The 18,713-nt window shown below is 38.5% G+C and overlaps 2 protein-coding genes across 2 annotated transcripts; both read left to right on the forward strand.

Moving 5' to 3' along the window:
- Positions 1-588: 588 nt before the first annotated feature.
- Positions 589-8,333, forward strand: LOC103424457 (probable ubiquitin-like-specific protease 2A). Its single transcript, XM_029093149.2, has 7 exons — positions 589-892; positions 6,721-7,006; positions 7,089-7,280; positions 7,374-7,505; positions 7,606-7,687; positions 7,763-7,873; positions 7,967-8,333. Exons 1-7 carry the CDS (start codon positions 769-771, stop codon positions 8,036-8,038), a joined length of 999 nt encoding a protein of 332 aa, XP_028948982.2. The 5' UTR covers positions 589-768; the 3' UTR covers positions 8,039-8,333.
- A 1,014-nt stretch (positions 8,334-9,347) lies between these two features.
- LOC103455147 (cytochrome P450 CYP82D47-like) lies at positions 9,348-17,993 on the forward strand. The gene is made up of 4 exons (XM_070812476.1): positions 9,348-10,255; positions 10,401-11,284; positions 11,413-11,797; positions 17,632-17,993. The coding sequence occupies exons 2-4, from the start codon at positions 11,132-11,134 to the stop codon at positions 17,643-17,645; spliced, it is 552 nt and encodes a 183-aa protein (XP_070668577.1). The 5' UTR covers positions 9,348-10,255; positions 10,401-11,131; the 3' UTR covers positions 17,646-17,993.
- Positions 17,994-18,713: the final 720 nt, after the last annotated feature.

Raw genomic sequence — 18,713 nt, forward strand, 5'->3', positions numbered from 1 at the left:
TTAGGTATCTCGTATGCATAGCGGAATATCGTTCATGTTATGATTGATTATATCTTTTGGGTGCATTGCTTGATTATATTTTATTTTTTAGTTGATTAAAAAGTTGTAAAACGATAGTTTTGTTACTTGAAGATGTTGATTCTAATTGATGATGAATTTCTATTGAAATTTTACCTTTTAGTTTTAGTGTATGATAAAAAAAAAAAAATTCCTAGTATTTATATGCAAGGGCCTCCCATTTAATTTCTCGCTCTGAGCCTATAAATTCTTAAGACCGGCCCTAATAGTAATACTCTTAACCACAAGAATTTCAAAAGATAAACACTTATTTTCAGGACCGACCCTGATAGTAATACTCTAAACCGCAAGAGTTTCAAAAGATAAACACTTATCAATTACTCGGTTTAGTTACCTAAGCCAAACCCTTCTAAAATGTCGATTGTCCTACAATACCCAAGATTATCAATAGCTATGTAAATTGGCCATGATCAATCTATTAAGCACATTGCATAATGCAAATTGAACAACTAATATTGTACTCAACTTTCATTGGTTGATTTAAACACGTTTGGATAAAGTTTATGGACTGATCACAATTCGCGAAGTGAAGAACCAAAAGCCCCGGTGATCCAGAGAATCGCGAGCGTCGTTGGACAACAAAATCGACGGTCCATATTTTCCCCCACAAATGCAATGACCCAAGAGAAAGCCTCTGGGAAAGCTCTGTAACTCTGTTGCAAGCAACCTCCGTAGTACTCGTGTTTCAAAATGTCACGGACGAGAAAGTCCAACAGAAACAAAAAACCCACCACCCTCGAAATCGTCCTCGACTCCTCTGACACCATCACCGACACCGACTCCGACTCCTCCGACCTAAACTCTCCAATCTCAGGTATGTTCTCCTTCGCCTTCCCGACCAACCCATTGTTGTGCGGAAGCGGCGTACGACTGTAAGTGAATAGTAAAACAGAACAGAATAAAACCAACACCAACAAGAACACCAAGATTTATACTGGTTCGGCAATGCCTACATCCAGTTTGGAGACGACGGAGTATTCCACTATAATCAATGAGAACATACAATAGTGTTTATCACTCAATTTCCCAAAGACCCAAATAACCCCAAGCTCTCACACTTACAATAGGAAGAGAAAACCAAAAATACAAAACAAGACAATTTGAGAAAATTCTTCTCTATGCCAAATGGCTTCTTGCTATTTTTCTCTCTTCCTTGTTCTTCTCTACTTCTCCATGCTTATGAGCTACACCTTGCTCTCCTTTTATAGCCAAAGAAAAGCTTCTCAAAGACATCAATGGCCAAAGGCCTAACATCAAGTCAAAAAGAATTAGGCATAAGTGCATCCAATTTTGGTTTCCCACATGTAGCATGCCATCCAACAATTTTGACCACAAAAGTAGCCCAAAGATTTGGACTTTGACTACATGTTTGAGTCAATAATCAACAATCTCCACCTTGACTCAAACCCTCTAAGTAGAACTCCAAATAGTCATCTCCCAATCCCCCATGGGGCAATCAACAAATTTTACAAACGCCAATCAAGTCTAAGCAGTGCTTAAACTTGTGCAACGAAACTGGCTTCGTTAACATATCCGCAGGATTGTCAGCGGTCCCAATCTTCTGAAGAAGAATATCTCCCTCGTCAATAACCTCACGAACAAAATGGAACCTCACGTCAATGTGTTTCGTACGTGCATGATGAACTTGATTCTTTGCTAAATGTATAGCACTCTGACTGTCGCAATAAACATCCACATGGTCTTGTTGAACCCCTAAGTCATCAAGCAACCCTTGAAGCCAGATGGCTTCCTTTATAGCTTCTGTCACAGCCATGTATTCTGCCTCAGTAGTCGACAAAGCAACTGTAGATTGCAGAATCGACCTCCAACTTACTGGACCTCCAGCAATAGAGAATACAAAACCAGTAGTGGACCTACGCTTGTCCAAATCACCTGCGTAATCAGAATCCACATATCCAACAACACATTTACCAGTAACTTTATCCTGCTGGAACAATAAACCAACATCCACAGTACCCAGAATATACCGTAGAATCCATTTCACAGCTTGCCAATGCCCTTTTCCTGGATTATGCATATATCTACTGACAATGCTAACAGCTTGTGAAATATCAGGCCTAGTACACACCATAGCATACATCAAACTACCAACAACATTTGCATAAGGAATTTGAGCCATGTACTGACTCTCTTTAACAGTTTTAGGAGACATAGAAGCGCTAAGTTTGAAATGAGAGGCAAGAGGTGTACTAACCGGTTTTGAATTTTCATTCATCCTGAAACGTTGTAGTACCTTCTTCAAATACTGCTTCTGACACAGACTAATCTTGCCCTTCGCTCTATCTCTTTCAATTTCCATACCTAGTATCTTCCGAGCTTCTCCCAAGTCCTTCATCTCAAATTCATTACTTAGTTGAGTCTTCAACCTTGTAATCTCCACTTTGCTCTTACATGCTATAAGCATATCATCAACATATAAAAGCAGATAAATGAAGGTTCCATCTTGTAGTTTGCGAAAGTATACACAATGGTCATAGTGACTTCTTGTGTACTTCTGCCCGATCATAAATCTATCAAATCGCTTGTACCATTGTCTTGGAGACTGCTTCAAGCCATACAATGATTTTTCCAATTTGCAAACCCAATTTTCCTTTCCAGCAACCTTAAAACCTTCTGGCTGAGACATATAAATCTCTTCCTCCAAATCACCATGTAAGAACGCAGTCTTGACATCAAGTTGGGCCAACTCAAGGTCAAACTGCACAACTAAAGCCAACAGAATACGAATAGAAGAATGTTTTACTACAGGAGAAAATACCTCATTGTAGTCAATGCCTTCCTTCTGAGCATAGCCTTTAGCTACCAATCTGGCTTTGAATCTTACATTGTCTTTTCCCAAAGATTCCATCTTTTTGGCATACACCCATTTACAACCAATTGCTTTCTTCCCCTTTGGTAACTGAACCAGCTTCCAAGTCTCATTTTTATGAAGAGATTTCATCTCCTCATCCATAGATTTCTTCCACAACTCGCACTCTGAACTCATGACAGCTTCTTTGTAGGCGGATGGAATATCATCTTCAATAACGGGAAGTGCATATGCCACAATATCAGTAAATCGAGCAGGCTTTCGGATTTCCCTTCTCGATCTTCTGGTTGCAATATAGTCTTGTTGCTGTGGAGGCTCTTGGGTAGGTGCCTCCTCTTCATCATCCTCGTCCTCATCATCAGAATTAACTGTAGGACTAGTGTTTGAAACATCAGACCTTACTGGAACAACTGGAGTCTTCAGTAACTCCACCTGCTTTGAGCTCCTCATGGTTTTGGTCGCTTCAGTTTCACCTTCATGCTTGTTCTGATTAACCATAGCAGCCTCATCAAAAGTCACATCTCTGCTTACAACAAATTTCTTCTCATCTGGACACCAGAGTCGGTATCCCTTCACGCCAATGCTAAAGCCCATAAATAGAGCTTTCTTTGCTCTTGGATCCAACTTGCTTTCTCTGACATGATAGTAAGCAGAACAACCAAATATGTGTAAAAACTTGTAATCAGTACAAGGTTTACTAGACCATACCTCCATGGGCGTTTTGCCCTCATTCGCAGCAGCTGGCAATCGATTAATGAGATGGCTTGCATAAGTGAGTGCCTCAGCCCAAAACGCCTTGCCTAATCCAGCATTAGACAACATACACCGAACTTTCTCAAGCAAAGTACGGTTCATGCGCTCCGCCACCCCATTCTGTTGCGGTGTCTCCCTAACCGTGAAGTGCCTCACAATACCCTCATCTTGACAAACTTTCAAGAAAGGATCAGACTTATATTCACCCCCATTGTCTGATCTGAGAGTCTTGATCTTTCGACCGCTTTGCGTTTCAATCATCTTTTTCCACTTCAGGAATATCTTCAAGACTTCATCTTTACGCTTCATGGTGTACACCCATATTCTTCTAGAGAAGTCATCAACAAAGGAGACAAAATAATGGCTACCTCCCCAAGATGCATTCTTGGAAGGTCCCCAAACATCAGTGTGAACATAATCAAGAATGCCCTTAGTGTGGTGAATAGCAGTGCCAAATTTTACTCTAGTTTGCTTACCCAACACACAATGCTCACAGAATTCCAATTTGCATGCCTTTGCACCTTTCAATAAGCCTTGCTTCACCAATCCTTGCAACGCTTTTTCACCAGCATGCCCAAGACGCATATGCCATAACCTCGTGGTGTCTGTGCTATCTGCGTCAGCAGCTTCGGTGACAGCTGCTCCACCAATAACTGTATTCCCCTGCAAGAAATACAAGTTATTTCGTCTTGTACCTTTCATCACCACCAGTGCCCCGTACACAGCTTTAAGAACTCCACCCTCCATGGTGATCTTGAGACCCTTGGATTCCAATGCACCCAGTGAGATAAGATTTTTCTTCATATCCGGTACATACCGAACATCACTTAATTCTCTGACTGTTCCATCATGCATCTTCAAACAGATTTTGCCTATCCCTTGTGTTTTGCAGGCATTATTATTACCCATCAAAACAACTCCACCATCCAGCTCCTCGAAATTAGAAAACCATTCCCGAATGGGACACATATGATAGGTGCAACCTGAATCCAAAATCCACTCATTGGAGTGACCATCAGCATATGAACTAGCCAAAGCAAACTCGAAATCATCATCTCCAGATTTTGCAATATTTGCTTCAGAACCCGCTTTCTCCTTCTCTTTGTTCTTCAATTTGGGGCAGTCTTTCTTCCAATGACCCTTTTGGCGACAAAAAGCACATTCATCTTTAGCAGGAAACTTCCCTCGTGACTTTGAACGAGATTTTCCCCGCTTCCCAGATTTTCTTTCCTCTGTTCGACCCCTTGCAACAAATGCCTCGGTTTGTGAATTGTGAGTCTTCAATTCCTTCTTACGACACTCATGATTCACCAATGCCGCAGACACCTCATCAAGTTTCACCTCGGATTTTCCATACAACAGAGTAGTTGTCAAATGATCATAATCATCAGGCAATGAATTTAACAAACATAGTGCCTTGTCCTCGTCAGGAATTTTCACATCAAGGTTTGCTAAATCAGCAAGTATTTTATTATAATCATTGAGGTGTTCGTGCATAGAGATACCTGGACGATACTGAAATCGGAAGAGTCGCTTCTTCAAGAAGAGACGATTTTCTGCGCTCTTGGTCATATACTTCTCCTCCAATTTCGTCCATAACTCCTTAGCAGAAGTTTCCTTCATATACGGGTATTTCAACTCCTTATCAAGGAACGATCGAATAGCAGCACAAGCATGAAGATTAATTCGCGTCCACTGCTTGTCATCAATATCTTCTGGTTTATCTTCCAGAACCATATCCAACTCTTGTTGATACAACACATCCATAACTTCACATTGCCACATACCAAAATTATTAGAGCCATTGAATTTATCAACCTCTAACCTTGTAGTAGTGGTTGGATGTCTATTGGATGAAGACGAAGACGATGCTGACTCCTTCCTTACAGATTCATCTTTATCTCCAGCCATCTACTCGGTACTGTTCACAAATACGGCACTGTTCACAGGTACAATACTGTTCACAGATATTGTAGCAGTTCACTGTTCATTGAACTGTAGCGCCAACACTATTCACGGAACTGGGCTCTGGTACCACTTGTTGTGCGGAAGCGGCGTACGACTGTAAGTGAATAGTAAAACAGAACAGAATAAAACCAACACCAACAAGAACACCAAGATTTATACTGGTTCGGCAATGCCTACATCCAGTTTGGAGACGACGGAGTATTCCACTATAATCAATGAGAACATACAATAGTGTTTATCACTCAATTTCCCAAAGACCCAAATAACCCCAAGCTCTCACACTTACAATAGGAAGAGAAAACCAAAAATACAAAACAAGACAATTTGAGAAAATTCTTCTCTATGCCAAATGGCTTCTTGCTATTTTTCTCTCTTCCTTGTTCTTCTCTACTTCTCCATGCTTATGAGCTACACCTTGCTCTCCTTTTATAGCCAAAGAAAAGCTTCTCAAAGACATCAATGGCCAAAGGCCTAACATCAAGTCAAAAAGAATTAGGCATAAGTGCATCCAATTTTGGTTTCCCACATGTAGCATGCCATCCAACAATTTTGACCACAAAAGTAGCCCAAAGATTTGGACTTTGACTACATGTTTGAGTCAATAATCAACACCCATGTAAGTCTTTTACTCTTCTTCTGTCGCTGCCATTTTTCTTGCTTTCCTGCGTTTACCTACTCAACGTACAGATAGTTATTGTTCAAAGTTTCCAACTTTATATCATTTTTCTTCGGATTTTTAGGCAACAGGCGAAGTTTTTGTTTTTAATTCAAGGGAAAAATGGTGGGATGAGATGACATATTTTAAATAAAACGTAAAACAATGGAAATTAGATGAAAATTTCTATCTTTTTAAGCTTTTTCGGATACCAGTGTGCCCGCATTGAGCATTTTGGGTTAGAATATGAGCTCCTGGAACCTTTCCCTTGCAAGCCGGTTTCTGCAAGGGTTTAGGGTTTGGTGATGGAATTTAGATTAAAATCCGAACCGTTTCGGTTGAAGGATTTTTTTGTATGATTTGTTTTGTTATTGTTCTGGTTGTAAGTTCAATGCTGGTGAATGGTTGATGGGTTTTAGTGTTTGTACTCCAACAGAGCTTTTCAGACAAAATGTGTCGAAACATCGCTCATGCTGGAGGCATGTTTTTGCGTCTTCGATTGTTCAAAAGAAGAGAATAACTCTAGGGGATATTAAAGAGGTAAAGAAGAGTTCAATGTGCCTTTTGGAATGCCCTCCCCGCTTCACTCGCCACGAGAGGTCAAAGAGATTTGGGAAAAAAGAAGAGGTGAAAGAGCTGATGAGGCCTCACAAGGTTGCCGAGCGTGCAGTTTCACGAAAAAAGGAAAAGCTAGACTCTGGAGATTTCATGCGTTACTTTGAGTGAGTCTTTCAAATTAGCGTTCGTGAGTAAGTACCCTTTAATTTGTCGAATTGGATTTAAAAATTTGTTTGGAATGTGTAGGAACTTGTGGAACAGCTTTTCAGAAGACAAGAGGACCTCTTTCGCTTACCTTGACTGTTTATGGTTTAGCTTGTACTTGCAACAAAACATTCACAAAGAACTTAAACGAGACATTAAGACCAAGGTGCTGAAGTGGATTAAGAATAAGTGTATCTTCTCAAAGAAATATGTCATTGTTCCTATTGTTTGCTGGTAGCTTTCTTCCATTACCCTGAGCTAAATTCGTTCCATTCTCTGAATGCGTGGAGTTCCAACATTTTCTTTTCTGAAACGTTTCCTTTTCAGGAGCCACTGGAACCTCTTAATTCTATGCCATTTTGGTGAGACTCTGCAGTCGGAAACCCAAAGACCATGTATGCTGTTGCTTGATTCTCTTCAAGGTGCTGATCCGGGGCGGTATGAAGAATATATAAGAAAGTATGGTTTTCTTTGGCAAGTTGTGTATCGCATTTGTATTTTTTTTTTAGGCTACAGTTCCCTTATTAGGTGTTTGATGTGTGTTTTTCATCGTTTTCAGATTTGTACTGGACATTTTTATGGAAGAGGGAAGACCTGAGAAGAAAGATCTTATCTACCGAATTCCTTTGTTGGTGCCTGAGGTGATCTTAACAGTCTCTTTGTTACTTTCGATGTTCACATTAAAAAACCTTTTCCTAAAAAAGAAAAAATTTCAGGTGCCACAACAGCGAGATGATTTCGAGTGTGGTAACTTTGTTCTCTACTACATTAACTTGTTCATGGAAGGTGCTCCCGAGAATTTCAGCACTGAGGGCTACCCCTACTTTGTAAGTTTTACCTTTTGTCATATGTTTTTACTTACGATGCAGAATTAAAAACAGTATCGATTATGGACTCTACCTTTCATTTGGTAATTGCAGATGAAGAAGGATTGGTTTTCCCCCAAGGGCTTGGATTATTTCTGCCAGAAACTGTACACTTCTGCAACGTGATGTTCGTATGCTAACAGTGAAAGAGAGGTCCATAGGTTCTTGTTGACTTAATGCAATTGTTTCTGTAAAGTGAATAAGATATAATCAGGTGATTTAGGTGGATTAAAAGTTAGTCTTAGGATGACAAAGTAACGGAGGAAAAGTGTGTACTGAGAAACCTTTTGGTTAATGAGAAAGGGAAGCCCATATGTTATAGATATCGGCTCCTTCTCGACTGGCCTGTAATTTTCTTAGAGAGATGATTTCGCTAAACGCAATTTAGAGCTGTTAATCAAAGTGTTAAGATTACCATCAAGTGTTGTGACATGATCAGCTTTTGTGATTAAGCAGGGATTGCTTCCTTCTACTTATTGCAAATTACAATGTAGTCTCGATGATATGAACAAGATGTGGTTTCATCTTCCTTTTTTCTTTCGGGATGTGGTATGTTGTGATGGTTCTTATCAAGAGGTTGAGGCAAAAAGAGAGTTTTCTCCATTAAAAGTCAATCCAAGAAGGGTTTTCTCCTCCTTAAAATAAGCATTTGGCATGGTCGTGTGAATCATCCATCCCTTGCTTCCCCGAGACTCCTTGGCTCGTCCTGCGTCAGATGCAGCTATAACTCGACTGAAATTTAGAGCTGTAATCAAACTGTTAAGATTACTATTTAGTTGGGCTTCTGTGATTAAGTAATTTGTACTTAATCAACTCAAAGATGCGGACTCAGAAATAATACATAACTGAATATGACAACCTAAAGCTTAACCACTAATACATAACTCAAAGATGCGGACTTTGCTTTAATTATCTTGAATGAGTAAGAAGAAAATCCTCTTCTCACCAGAAATGGAAAAATTCTTGGATACGGTCTCACCCATAATTCTTTTAAGTGGAAATGATTTATATTGATGAAAAACTTCAATCGCAAACGAGTCTTGGAAGAGGACATCTCGTGTAACATCAGGTAGCTCCTCGAACCAAACTTTAGAGGTATCAATTGAAAGACCAAACTTAGCTAAGCGGTGAGCGACACCGTTACGAAGCCTAGGGATATGATTAAAGGTTTTTTCCTGTACCTGCACAGCAAGTTGGTCTCACTCATAATTTAAAAAAGAGAAGTACATAAGAAAAAATACGCTTCCATTAAAACATTTTTTCCAAACATATAAATTTCAAATCTGTTGGTTTTAAATGAATAAAATTTATTTTTGGTGAATTAAATGAATAGAGTTGAAATTCACAGTTCTGAACAGATTTTGTTCACTAGCGTCATGCCTCCCTCGTGACATTAATTCCTGATAAGAACATGCAGAAAAGGCAAAAAAGAGTCGACTGTGTTATTTATTCTCTTTCTTCTTGTAGTCTTGTTTAGATAGAAGGTCAATCTTCTGCTTCTCTTCTTTCAATTGCAGGTTAGACTTCCAATCTATCTTTCGTTTATGATTATGTTCTGATATGAAGGTTGTGATGCGTTTGTTAAAGGATCTTTAATTACTTCAGATGAATTTTATGACTGAGATTGATTGTAGTTTCTTGAAGGTTTCTTTGCGAAGTCCCCTCGGTGTTCTTGAAGGTCTCGTTCAGTATTTAGGATTTGATTGAAATAGATAACTCGCTAAATTCAAGATAAAACCGTTCTCTCTAGCTTGCTTTTCTCCTAAATACCTCACCTTCGTCTTCTCACTTTACATTTTTAAACATGCAATCCTACTTTGTCACTTCTTTTTCTCCAGTAGCTCGCTCTCTTAAGCTTCCTTTCATCTCCATATGAGAGGATTACGATTTCATGAACTCGCAAACCTCATTTTATACTCCGTAAATGTGGATTCGAAAGCAGCTGCTAGATTTTGTTACATTTTGTGGTAATTGCTGTTGCTGCTGCTGCGTGTGTATATATATACAGTGAAAATAATCCCTCTGATTATTATATACACACATTGGTTTCAACACAATTTTCGTTTCACTGTATCTTAGGGATTGAAATTGGAGAACTTTTTTGCTCTTCATAGTTATCTTTGCATGTCGAACAAGAACTAAAAACTAAGCTTTGCATGCTCTTAGTATTTTCTCATTGTGATTTGGTTTTACTCCATTGGTTTGTTAGTGTATTTGGTTCTAATCCATTGTTTTGCTAGTTGACATTGGTAACATGTTGTAACAAGCTTAAGAAGACAAACATGATCTTCAACCAAAAAAATTTGCAATTGTCCGGTTTTAAATGACGGAGATTTGGATCCCGTAGTTTCAGAATTCCTTTTAATTTGCAATTCCTTTATCCAAACGCAGGGACAACAATGGATCTCTCTCTCTTGTTCCTAAACACTTCCATAGCTGGACTCTTTGCCATGCTTGTGTTTTCCTTCTCTATGATCACAATTTGGAGGCTTAGAACTGCTGCTGCAAATGCCAAACTTCCCGAACCACCAAAAGTGGCAGGCGGGTGGCCTCTAGTAGGTCACCTCTACCTATTCAGACGGCCCCAGTTCCACCCCATGTAACGTTGGGAGCATTGGCGGACAAGTATGGACCAGTCTTCAGCATCAGAATTGGCATCCACTCCGCCCTTGTGGTAAATACTTGGGAGGCTGCAAAGGAGTGCTTCACCAGCAACGACTTGGTTATTTCTCAACGTCCCAAAACTATAGCCGCTGAAATCTTGAGCTACAACCACGCCATGCTAGGGTTAAGCCCGTATGGTGCATACTGGCGTGACTTCCGCAAAATTATAGTCCAAGAGCTACTCTCAAGCCACATGCTTGAGCAATTCAAACATGTTCGAGAATCCGAAGTAGTGATGGCCACAAAAGAGGTATACAATCTATGGACCAAAAGAAACGATTCAAAAGAAAATGGTTCCGGACAACTTTTGGTGGAGCTGAAGCAGTGGTTCAACGATTTAACTCTAAAGGTGTTTTTTAGGATGGTTGCTGGAAATAGATATAATAATTTGGGTGACGAGATAGACGAAGTTCGGTGCCATAAGGCCGTGAGGGAGCTCTTTCATTTTATTGGATTGTTTGCCCTTGGGGATGCTGTTCCATGGCTTAGGTTTTTGGATATTGGTGGGCACGAAAAAGCTAGAAAAAAACTGCCAAAGAGCTCGATACCATAGTTATGTCCTGGTTGGAGGAGCACAAGCAGAGAAGAGCTAAAGATGGAGACAATAATCGAGATTTCATCGACCTGATGCTTTCAGTCCTCGACAGACAAAATGTTGCGCAACATGAATCATTTGATGCTGATACCGTCATGAAAGCAACAGTTTTGGTACATAGTATGAATGTTCTTAATTAACTCGCATGCAGCACCAAACTTCTCTTTTAGCCATCTGTAATCGTTGTTTTGTATTATAATTGGATATGTATTGAATAAGCAACTTGATTATGACTTTGCAGAATCTGATTGCTGGAGGAAGCGATCCAACCTCCGTGCTCATGGGCTGCGCAATCTCAATGTTGTTGGACAACCGCCATGCTTTGAAGAAAGTCTATGAAGAACTAGACAACCATGTTGGCAAAGGAAGACTAGTGAATGAATTAGATATCAATAATCTCGTGTACCTGCAAGCCGTTATTAAAGAAGTGTTGCGTTTATATGCAACATTCTCTGGCTACAGAGAATTCACCGAGGACTGCATTGTGGGAGGGCACCATGTCCCGAAAGGCACGTGGCTGATAGTGAACGCGTGGAAGATTCATACTGACCCGCAGGTTTGGGATGACCCGATGGAGTTCAAGACGGAAAGATTTCTCAAAAGATATAAGGATGTTGATGTCAAGGGTGTTGGAGAACAATTCAGAAATAAACAGAATAACAAAAATAAACAAAACTTGAAATTCACAATTTTTATTTCACAAAAGGTACTTGCTATACATAATGAAAAATATACAATAAATACATAAATTAATATAAGAATGTCAACGGTACTAACTTGATTACAGAAGGTAGAGGCTAGCATAAAAACTATGTCATTTGAACAGTAATTCCGTCTCACTCTTGTGCTTGTGGTTCTATAACGTCTGCTCGACCAGGATACAACTACCTAATCCTATAACCCGCACTGGATTATAGAATTCTAGCGAATTGCTTTGTGTGTTTACTCTCTCTGGAAAGTTTGTACGAAAGAAAAGGAAGAAGAAAAGATGATTCATTTGGATACCATGGATTGCAGATATATAGGCTGTTTCACACCCTTTCAAATACCAGTTCAGTGTATTTGAAGGTTCACAACTCTTTTCTAAGAGCTGTGTCTTTTAACCAAAACGCTTTTAATTAATAATAAATTAATTAAAAACTTAATCCGAAAATTAAAATTAATGAATCAGATTAATTTTAAATTCCAAGGCACTTGTCTTGATTAATTAATATTAATTATATTTAGGCTATATTATACAAGCCTAATCCACACAACCATAAGGTCCAAGCCTTCAATCCATTTCCAAATGGCCTATATTCTAATTACTAGACTAAAGCACTAAATCTATATAAAGACCCTTGAGAATCTTGTTTTCCCCAATGTGGGACAAGAGTCTCAAAACTTCCAACAATACCCCACATTTTGAGACGACTGTTTGGTCTTAGAGAAACTGAAACACGAGAGTAAACAATAGATGTGACATACATCAGGAAAGATGTCTTTTGGACTTGAACCTACCTTAGTATATACTTATCGGATTTACTAGATGACGCAGTGAATATAAAATCTTGAACTGTTCATCTCCGCAGTAAACCAAGACAATAAGCAAAACATATGTCACACCAACACATTGCAAATTCATATGTTTGTGTTCATTTTGGTTCTGAACAAATCCTGGATTCATGAGAGCTTTAGAGAATGTAGCCATGTAATTCTCATAAATGTGACCCCACATTTACTCTCATATAGGTGATATTGATTATGAATAGGCTACTACTATTCCACTTGATTTACAAGTACCAATATCATTAAACTAATGTATCCTGCACCATCAGCAGTCACCACACTTCTTCCATCATAGGAATGGGTATGTAAGTGTGTTTCTTCTTGAATCTAGCCAAACCAGTTTGCCTATTGAACCTAGACCATGGGATCTCCAATCAACTAGGTTAGGTTTCCGTTTGGCAGTTTCATTTTACTCTATTGGCTTTAAACCCATTCCCCTCGATGTATGTTTAACTTGCTCTCTAGATAAGCCTTTAGTAAGCGGATTCGCAATATTATCTTTTGACTTGACATAGTCAATAGAAATTACACCACTAGAGAGCCATTCCTTTATTGTATTATGTCTTCGTCTAATTTGTCTAGACTTCCCATTGTATACACTATTTTTAGCTCGATATTGTGCAGCTAAACTATCACAGTGTATACATATTGTCGTTACAGGTTTAGGCCATATGGGAATATCTTCCAAGAAATCTCTTAGCCACTCAGCTTCTCCTCCAGCCATATCGAGAGCTATAAATTCTGATTCCATAGTTGATCGGGCTATACATGTTTGTTTGGAAGATTTCCAAGATATTGCTGCTCCTCCCAAAGTAAATACATATCCACTTGTGGATTTCGTATCAGTACTATCCGATATCCAATTCGCATCAGTGAATCCTTCGAGCACAGGAGGATACCTCGTATAATGCAATCCATAATTCATTGTATGCTTTAAGTATCTCATAACTCGAATTAAAGCTTCCCAATGATCATGCCCAGGATTGCATGTATATCTATTCAATCTACTCACGGAGTATGCTATATTGTACAGTTCATAATGTACATAAGGCTTCCAATAACTTGTGAGTATTCACGTTGATATATAGCATCATCTTTATTTTTCTTAAGTTTGCTATTGGCATCAAAAGGAGTAATTGCATCCTTACTTTCCAAATGACCATATTTCCTAAGTGTAGCTTCTATATAATGGGACTGAGTAAGAATATATCCTTCTTGGTTTCTTTTTATTTTTACACCAAGAATCACATCAGCTAGTCCAAGATCTTTCATATCGAAATTTGATTTCAATATCTTCTTGGTCCAATGTATTATCTCTTTGTTAGTTCCCATTATAAGCATATCATCTACATATAAACACAACATAACGCAAGCATTATTTTGAGTTTTTGTGTAGACACACTTATCACACTCATTTATCTTAAAACCGTATGTGATCAGAACATGGTCAAATTTTTCATACCATTGCTTTGGAGCTTGTTTAAGCCCATATAGCGATTTCACAAGTTTACACACTTTGTGTTCTTTACCTTTAACTACAAACCCCTCGGGTTGTTCCATATATATTTCCTCATCTAAGTCTCCATATAAGAATGCAGTTTTTACATCCATTTGATGTATTTCCATGTTAAGGAGTGCATCTATAGCAATCAATAATCTTATTGAAGTAATTCTCGTTACAGGTGAGTATGTATCAAAGAAATCCAAACCATGTTTTTGACGGTATCCTTTAGCCACCAAACGAGCCTTATATTTGTCAATTGTACCATATGGTTTTAATTTCTTCTTAAAGATCCATTTGTACCCAATTGGCTTATTGCCAGGGGGCAAATCGACTAATTCCCATGTATGATTTTGCATAATGGAATCTATCTCACTGTTAACTGCATCCTTCCAAAATGGAGCTTCAGGAGTGGACATGGCCTCCTTGAATGATTGAGGTTCTGTCTCGGTTAATAAAGTCACAAAATCAGGCCCAAAGTCCTTTCGGATTTTTGTCCTTTTACTTCTTCTAGGTTCAAGTTCTTCTTCTTGAACTCTAGACGAGGTTGAACCATCATCATGTTCTCTAGGTTCATTAGTAACCTCAGATACATCATCATGTATTCTCTTTTTCAATAAATTAGACTTGCCTATTTTGTATGGAAAAATATCCTCAAAAAATATTGCATTTATAGATTCTATAATAGTATTGCATGTATATCACTTATTTCGGAATGAAAAACTAAGAATCTATAAGCCGAACTATTAGATGCAAAACCAATAAAAACACAATCAATAGTTTTAGGTCCTAATTTTGTTCTTTTTGGCAATGGAACCTGTACTTTTGCCAGACAACCCCACACTTTAAGCAATTTAAACATAGGGGTTCTTCCTTTCCATAATTCATATGGTGACTCCTTTCTCGTTTTAGGTGGAATTCGATTCAAAATTTTATTTGCAGTAAGTAAAGCTTCACCCCACAAATTGTGTGGAAGTCTAGAACTATTCAACATAGAATTGATCATGTCTTTAAAAGTCCTATTTTTCCTTTCGGCAACACCGTTTTGTTGTGGTGTATAGGGGGCTGTTGTTTGATGAATTATGCCATGTGTGGCACAAAATTCAGCAAAAGCATGAGACTTATATTCTCCTCCCCTATCGGACCTTAAGACTTTAATCTTCTTGTTAAGTTGATTTCAACTTCTGCTTATATGTCTTAAACATATCCAAGGTCTCATATTTGTTATGAAGTAAATAAACATAACAATACTTACTGAAATCATCTATAAATGTTACATAATAATTCTTTCCACCACGAGTTGGTATGATCTAAAATCACACAAGTCACTATGAATTAAATCTAACAAATCATTGGATTTTTCATGCACTGATTTAAAGCTTTGGCTTGCAAATTTCGATTCTGTACAAGTTTCACATTTAACATTATCTAGATAATCAATTTTGGGCAGCAAACCTAAATTATGCATTCTAAAAAGAGAACGAAAATTTACATGTCCTAACCTAGAGTGCCATAAATTAGACGAATCAACAATATAAGCAGAAACATTATTTATTTCATTCATAGCATTAGCAAGTACATTGAGTTTGAATAATCCATCAGCAAGGTAACCCTTTCCCACAAACATTCCCCCTTTCGTTAATACAAACTTATTAGACTCAAAAACTAGTTTGAATCCTTTATTATTAAGGATAGGACCAGAAACAAGATTATTCCTTATATCGGGGACATGCAGTACGTCAAGAAGGGTCAATTCCTTTCCAGAAGTGAATTTTAGAACACACTTCCCTATTCCAGCCACAACAGATGAGGATGCATTTCCCATAAACAGCTGCTCGTTTCCCTCTATTTTCTGGTACGAAGAAAACATTTTTCTATCACCACAAACATGGCGAGTCGCACCGGTATCTATCCACCAATCAGCGTGGTCAGATATGAGGTTGATTTCAGAAATCATTGCAGCCAGGACATCCACATTGTTTTGAATCAAGTTTGCGCGGTTGTTGTTGCCTTGATTTCCAGGACCTTGATCCCTTCGATGGCGACATTCTTGAGCCCTATGGCCTTACTTTCCACAAACCCAGAAACTTCCCTTGATTTTCTTGAAGTCTTTGCCTTTCGCACCAGGGATAAAGTGGCTTTCCTTCTTCTTAGTTTTCTGGAATTTTGGCCTTTGCTTTGATGAACTTCCTTCAATAACATTCGCCTTGGCTTCCATACTCGAAACCAGGCCCTTCTCATTCTTTCTGTTATCTTCCTCAATTCTCAGCCTTACAATGAGATCCTCAAGGGTCATCTCCTTTCATTTGTGCTTGAGATAACTCTTGAACTCTTTCCAAGAAGGTGGTAGTTTTTCTATAATGGACGCCACTTGGAAAGACTCATTGATTACCATCCCTTCAACATGAATGTCATGGATGATTTTCTGGAGATCTTCAGTTTGAGAGACAACAGACTTGGAATCCACCATTTTGTAGTCCAAAAATTTACCCACGACAAATTTCTTTGAACCAGCATCCTCGGTTTTATATTTTTTCTCAAGTGATTCCCAAAGTTCCTTGGCTGTTTTGCACCCTACGTAGACATCATACAATGAATCATCTAATGCATTAAGAATATAGTTTTTGCAGAGGAAATCATTATGTTTCCAGGCATCTATAGCCGTCAAAGTTTCTGCAGAAAAAATATTTTCTCCATCTGCAATAGGTTCAGTCTGGTGCACAACATTAGCCAAATTCAAGGTTGTCAGATAAAACAGCATTTTCTGCTGCCATCGTTTGAAGTCTCCGCCCTTAAATTTCTCAGGCTTCTCAGAAAGAGGTTTAGTTCCTGATTGTTCCATACTGTTCGAATATTGTTGGAGAACAATTCAGAAATAAACAGAATAACAGAAATAAATAGAACTTGAAATTCACAATTTTTATTTCACAAAAGGTACTTGCTATACAGAATGAAAAGTATACAATAAATACAGAAATTAATATAAGAATGTCAACAGTACTAACTTGATTACAGAAGGTAGAGGCTAGCGTAAAAGCTATGTCCTTCGAACAGTAATTCCGTCCCACTCTTGTGCTTGTGGTTCTATAACGTCTGCTCGACCAGGATACACTCGAATTAAAGTTTCCCAATGATCATGCCCAGGATTGCATGTATATCTATTCGACCAGACGTTATAGAACCATAAGCACAAGAGTGGGACGGAATTACTGTTCGAAGGACATAACTTTTACGCTAGCCTCTACCTTCTGTAATCAAGTTAGTACCGTTGACATTCTTATATTAATTTCTGTATTTATTGTATACTTTTCATTTTGTATAGCAAGTACCTTTTGTGAAATAAAAATTGTGAATTTCAAGTTCTGTTTATGTCTGTTATTCTGTTTATTTCTGAATTGTTCTCCAAAAAAGGGTCGGCATTTTGAGTTAATGCCTTTTGGTAGCGGTCGAAGAGCATGCCCTGGCATAAATTTGGGCCTTCACTTGACGCTTTTGATCCTGGCTAGTTTTCTGCATGCGTTTGAGATCTCTACTCCAACAAATGCAACCGTTGATATGTGTCAAGGATTTGGAGATTCCAACAAGAAATCTACCCTACTTAAAGTCCTCGTTGAACCTTGCATGCCTCCAAATCTCTATGAATAAAGAATAAAGATTGGGGAAGCATCTCCAGAAATTTCTCATGTATGAATAAACAAAGACTGGGCAATTTCTGTCGAAGTTTCACTTATATGGATATTTAAACCCCCAAAGAGGAGTTGTATCCTTTTTCTTATCTCTCTCAAATGGTCTTTGGAAAAAGATGGAAAGTTCTTCATTTTGCATGGACACATTCAGATTGTCAGTCCCAAAGAGAAACCAAGCAGATGAATACTAACACAATACAATAGATGCGTACAAATAATTTGTCAAAAAAAAGTTTAACTAAATTTTACACTCTTCAGGTTTCTGAGTGATTTTTCGTAGGAAAAGGAAGCATAAGACATTCGTCCCAGTATTTTCTCACGCAGGAAAGGCCTAAAAAATGGAGGCTAACACTGTTGTTGGAAGTTTGGTGATTTTATAACGAGAAAAAGCCTCATTCCCTCTATCAATTTCTTTCATTCACCTTCAGTCCTCTCTTTTCGACTCGAAAAGTGCACCATCATCAACAAATCAGGCATCATTTTCAGCTTATCTGATTAGGGGTGGGCAAATGAGCCTTGGGCCTGCGAGTTGGGACGGGTCCAAGTGGTTCGGGGCGGGTCTAAAAATTCTAAATAGAAAACGGAATGGGGTGGGACGGGTCCAAAATTTTGAGAAAACAGGCACCCGGCCCGAACCGTTTCCACCTTTGATTTAATATCACTCAAATCAACATCGTTGATTCCCAACCCTATCACAAGTCACAACACTTTATCTCTCTCTGAATCTCAATCTCAAAGACTCAGACTTGTAGTGGCGCAACCAGTCAAGCTCATCCTTTGTCCCCATCTCTCTCGCTCATGTCTCCC

The sequence above is a fragment of the Malus domestica genome, chromosome 14, assembly GCF_042453785.1.
Source record: "Malus domestica chromosome 14, GDT2T_hap1".
NCBI classification, from domain to species: Eukaryota; Viridiplantae; Streptophyta; class Magnoliopsida; order Rosales; family Rosaceae; genus Malus; species Malus domestica.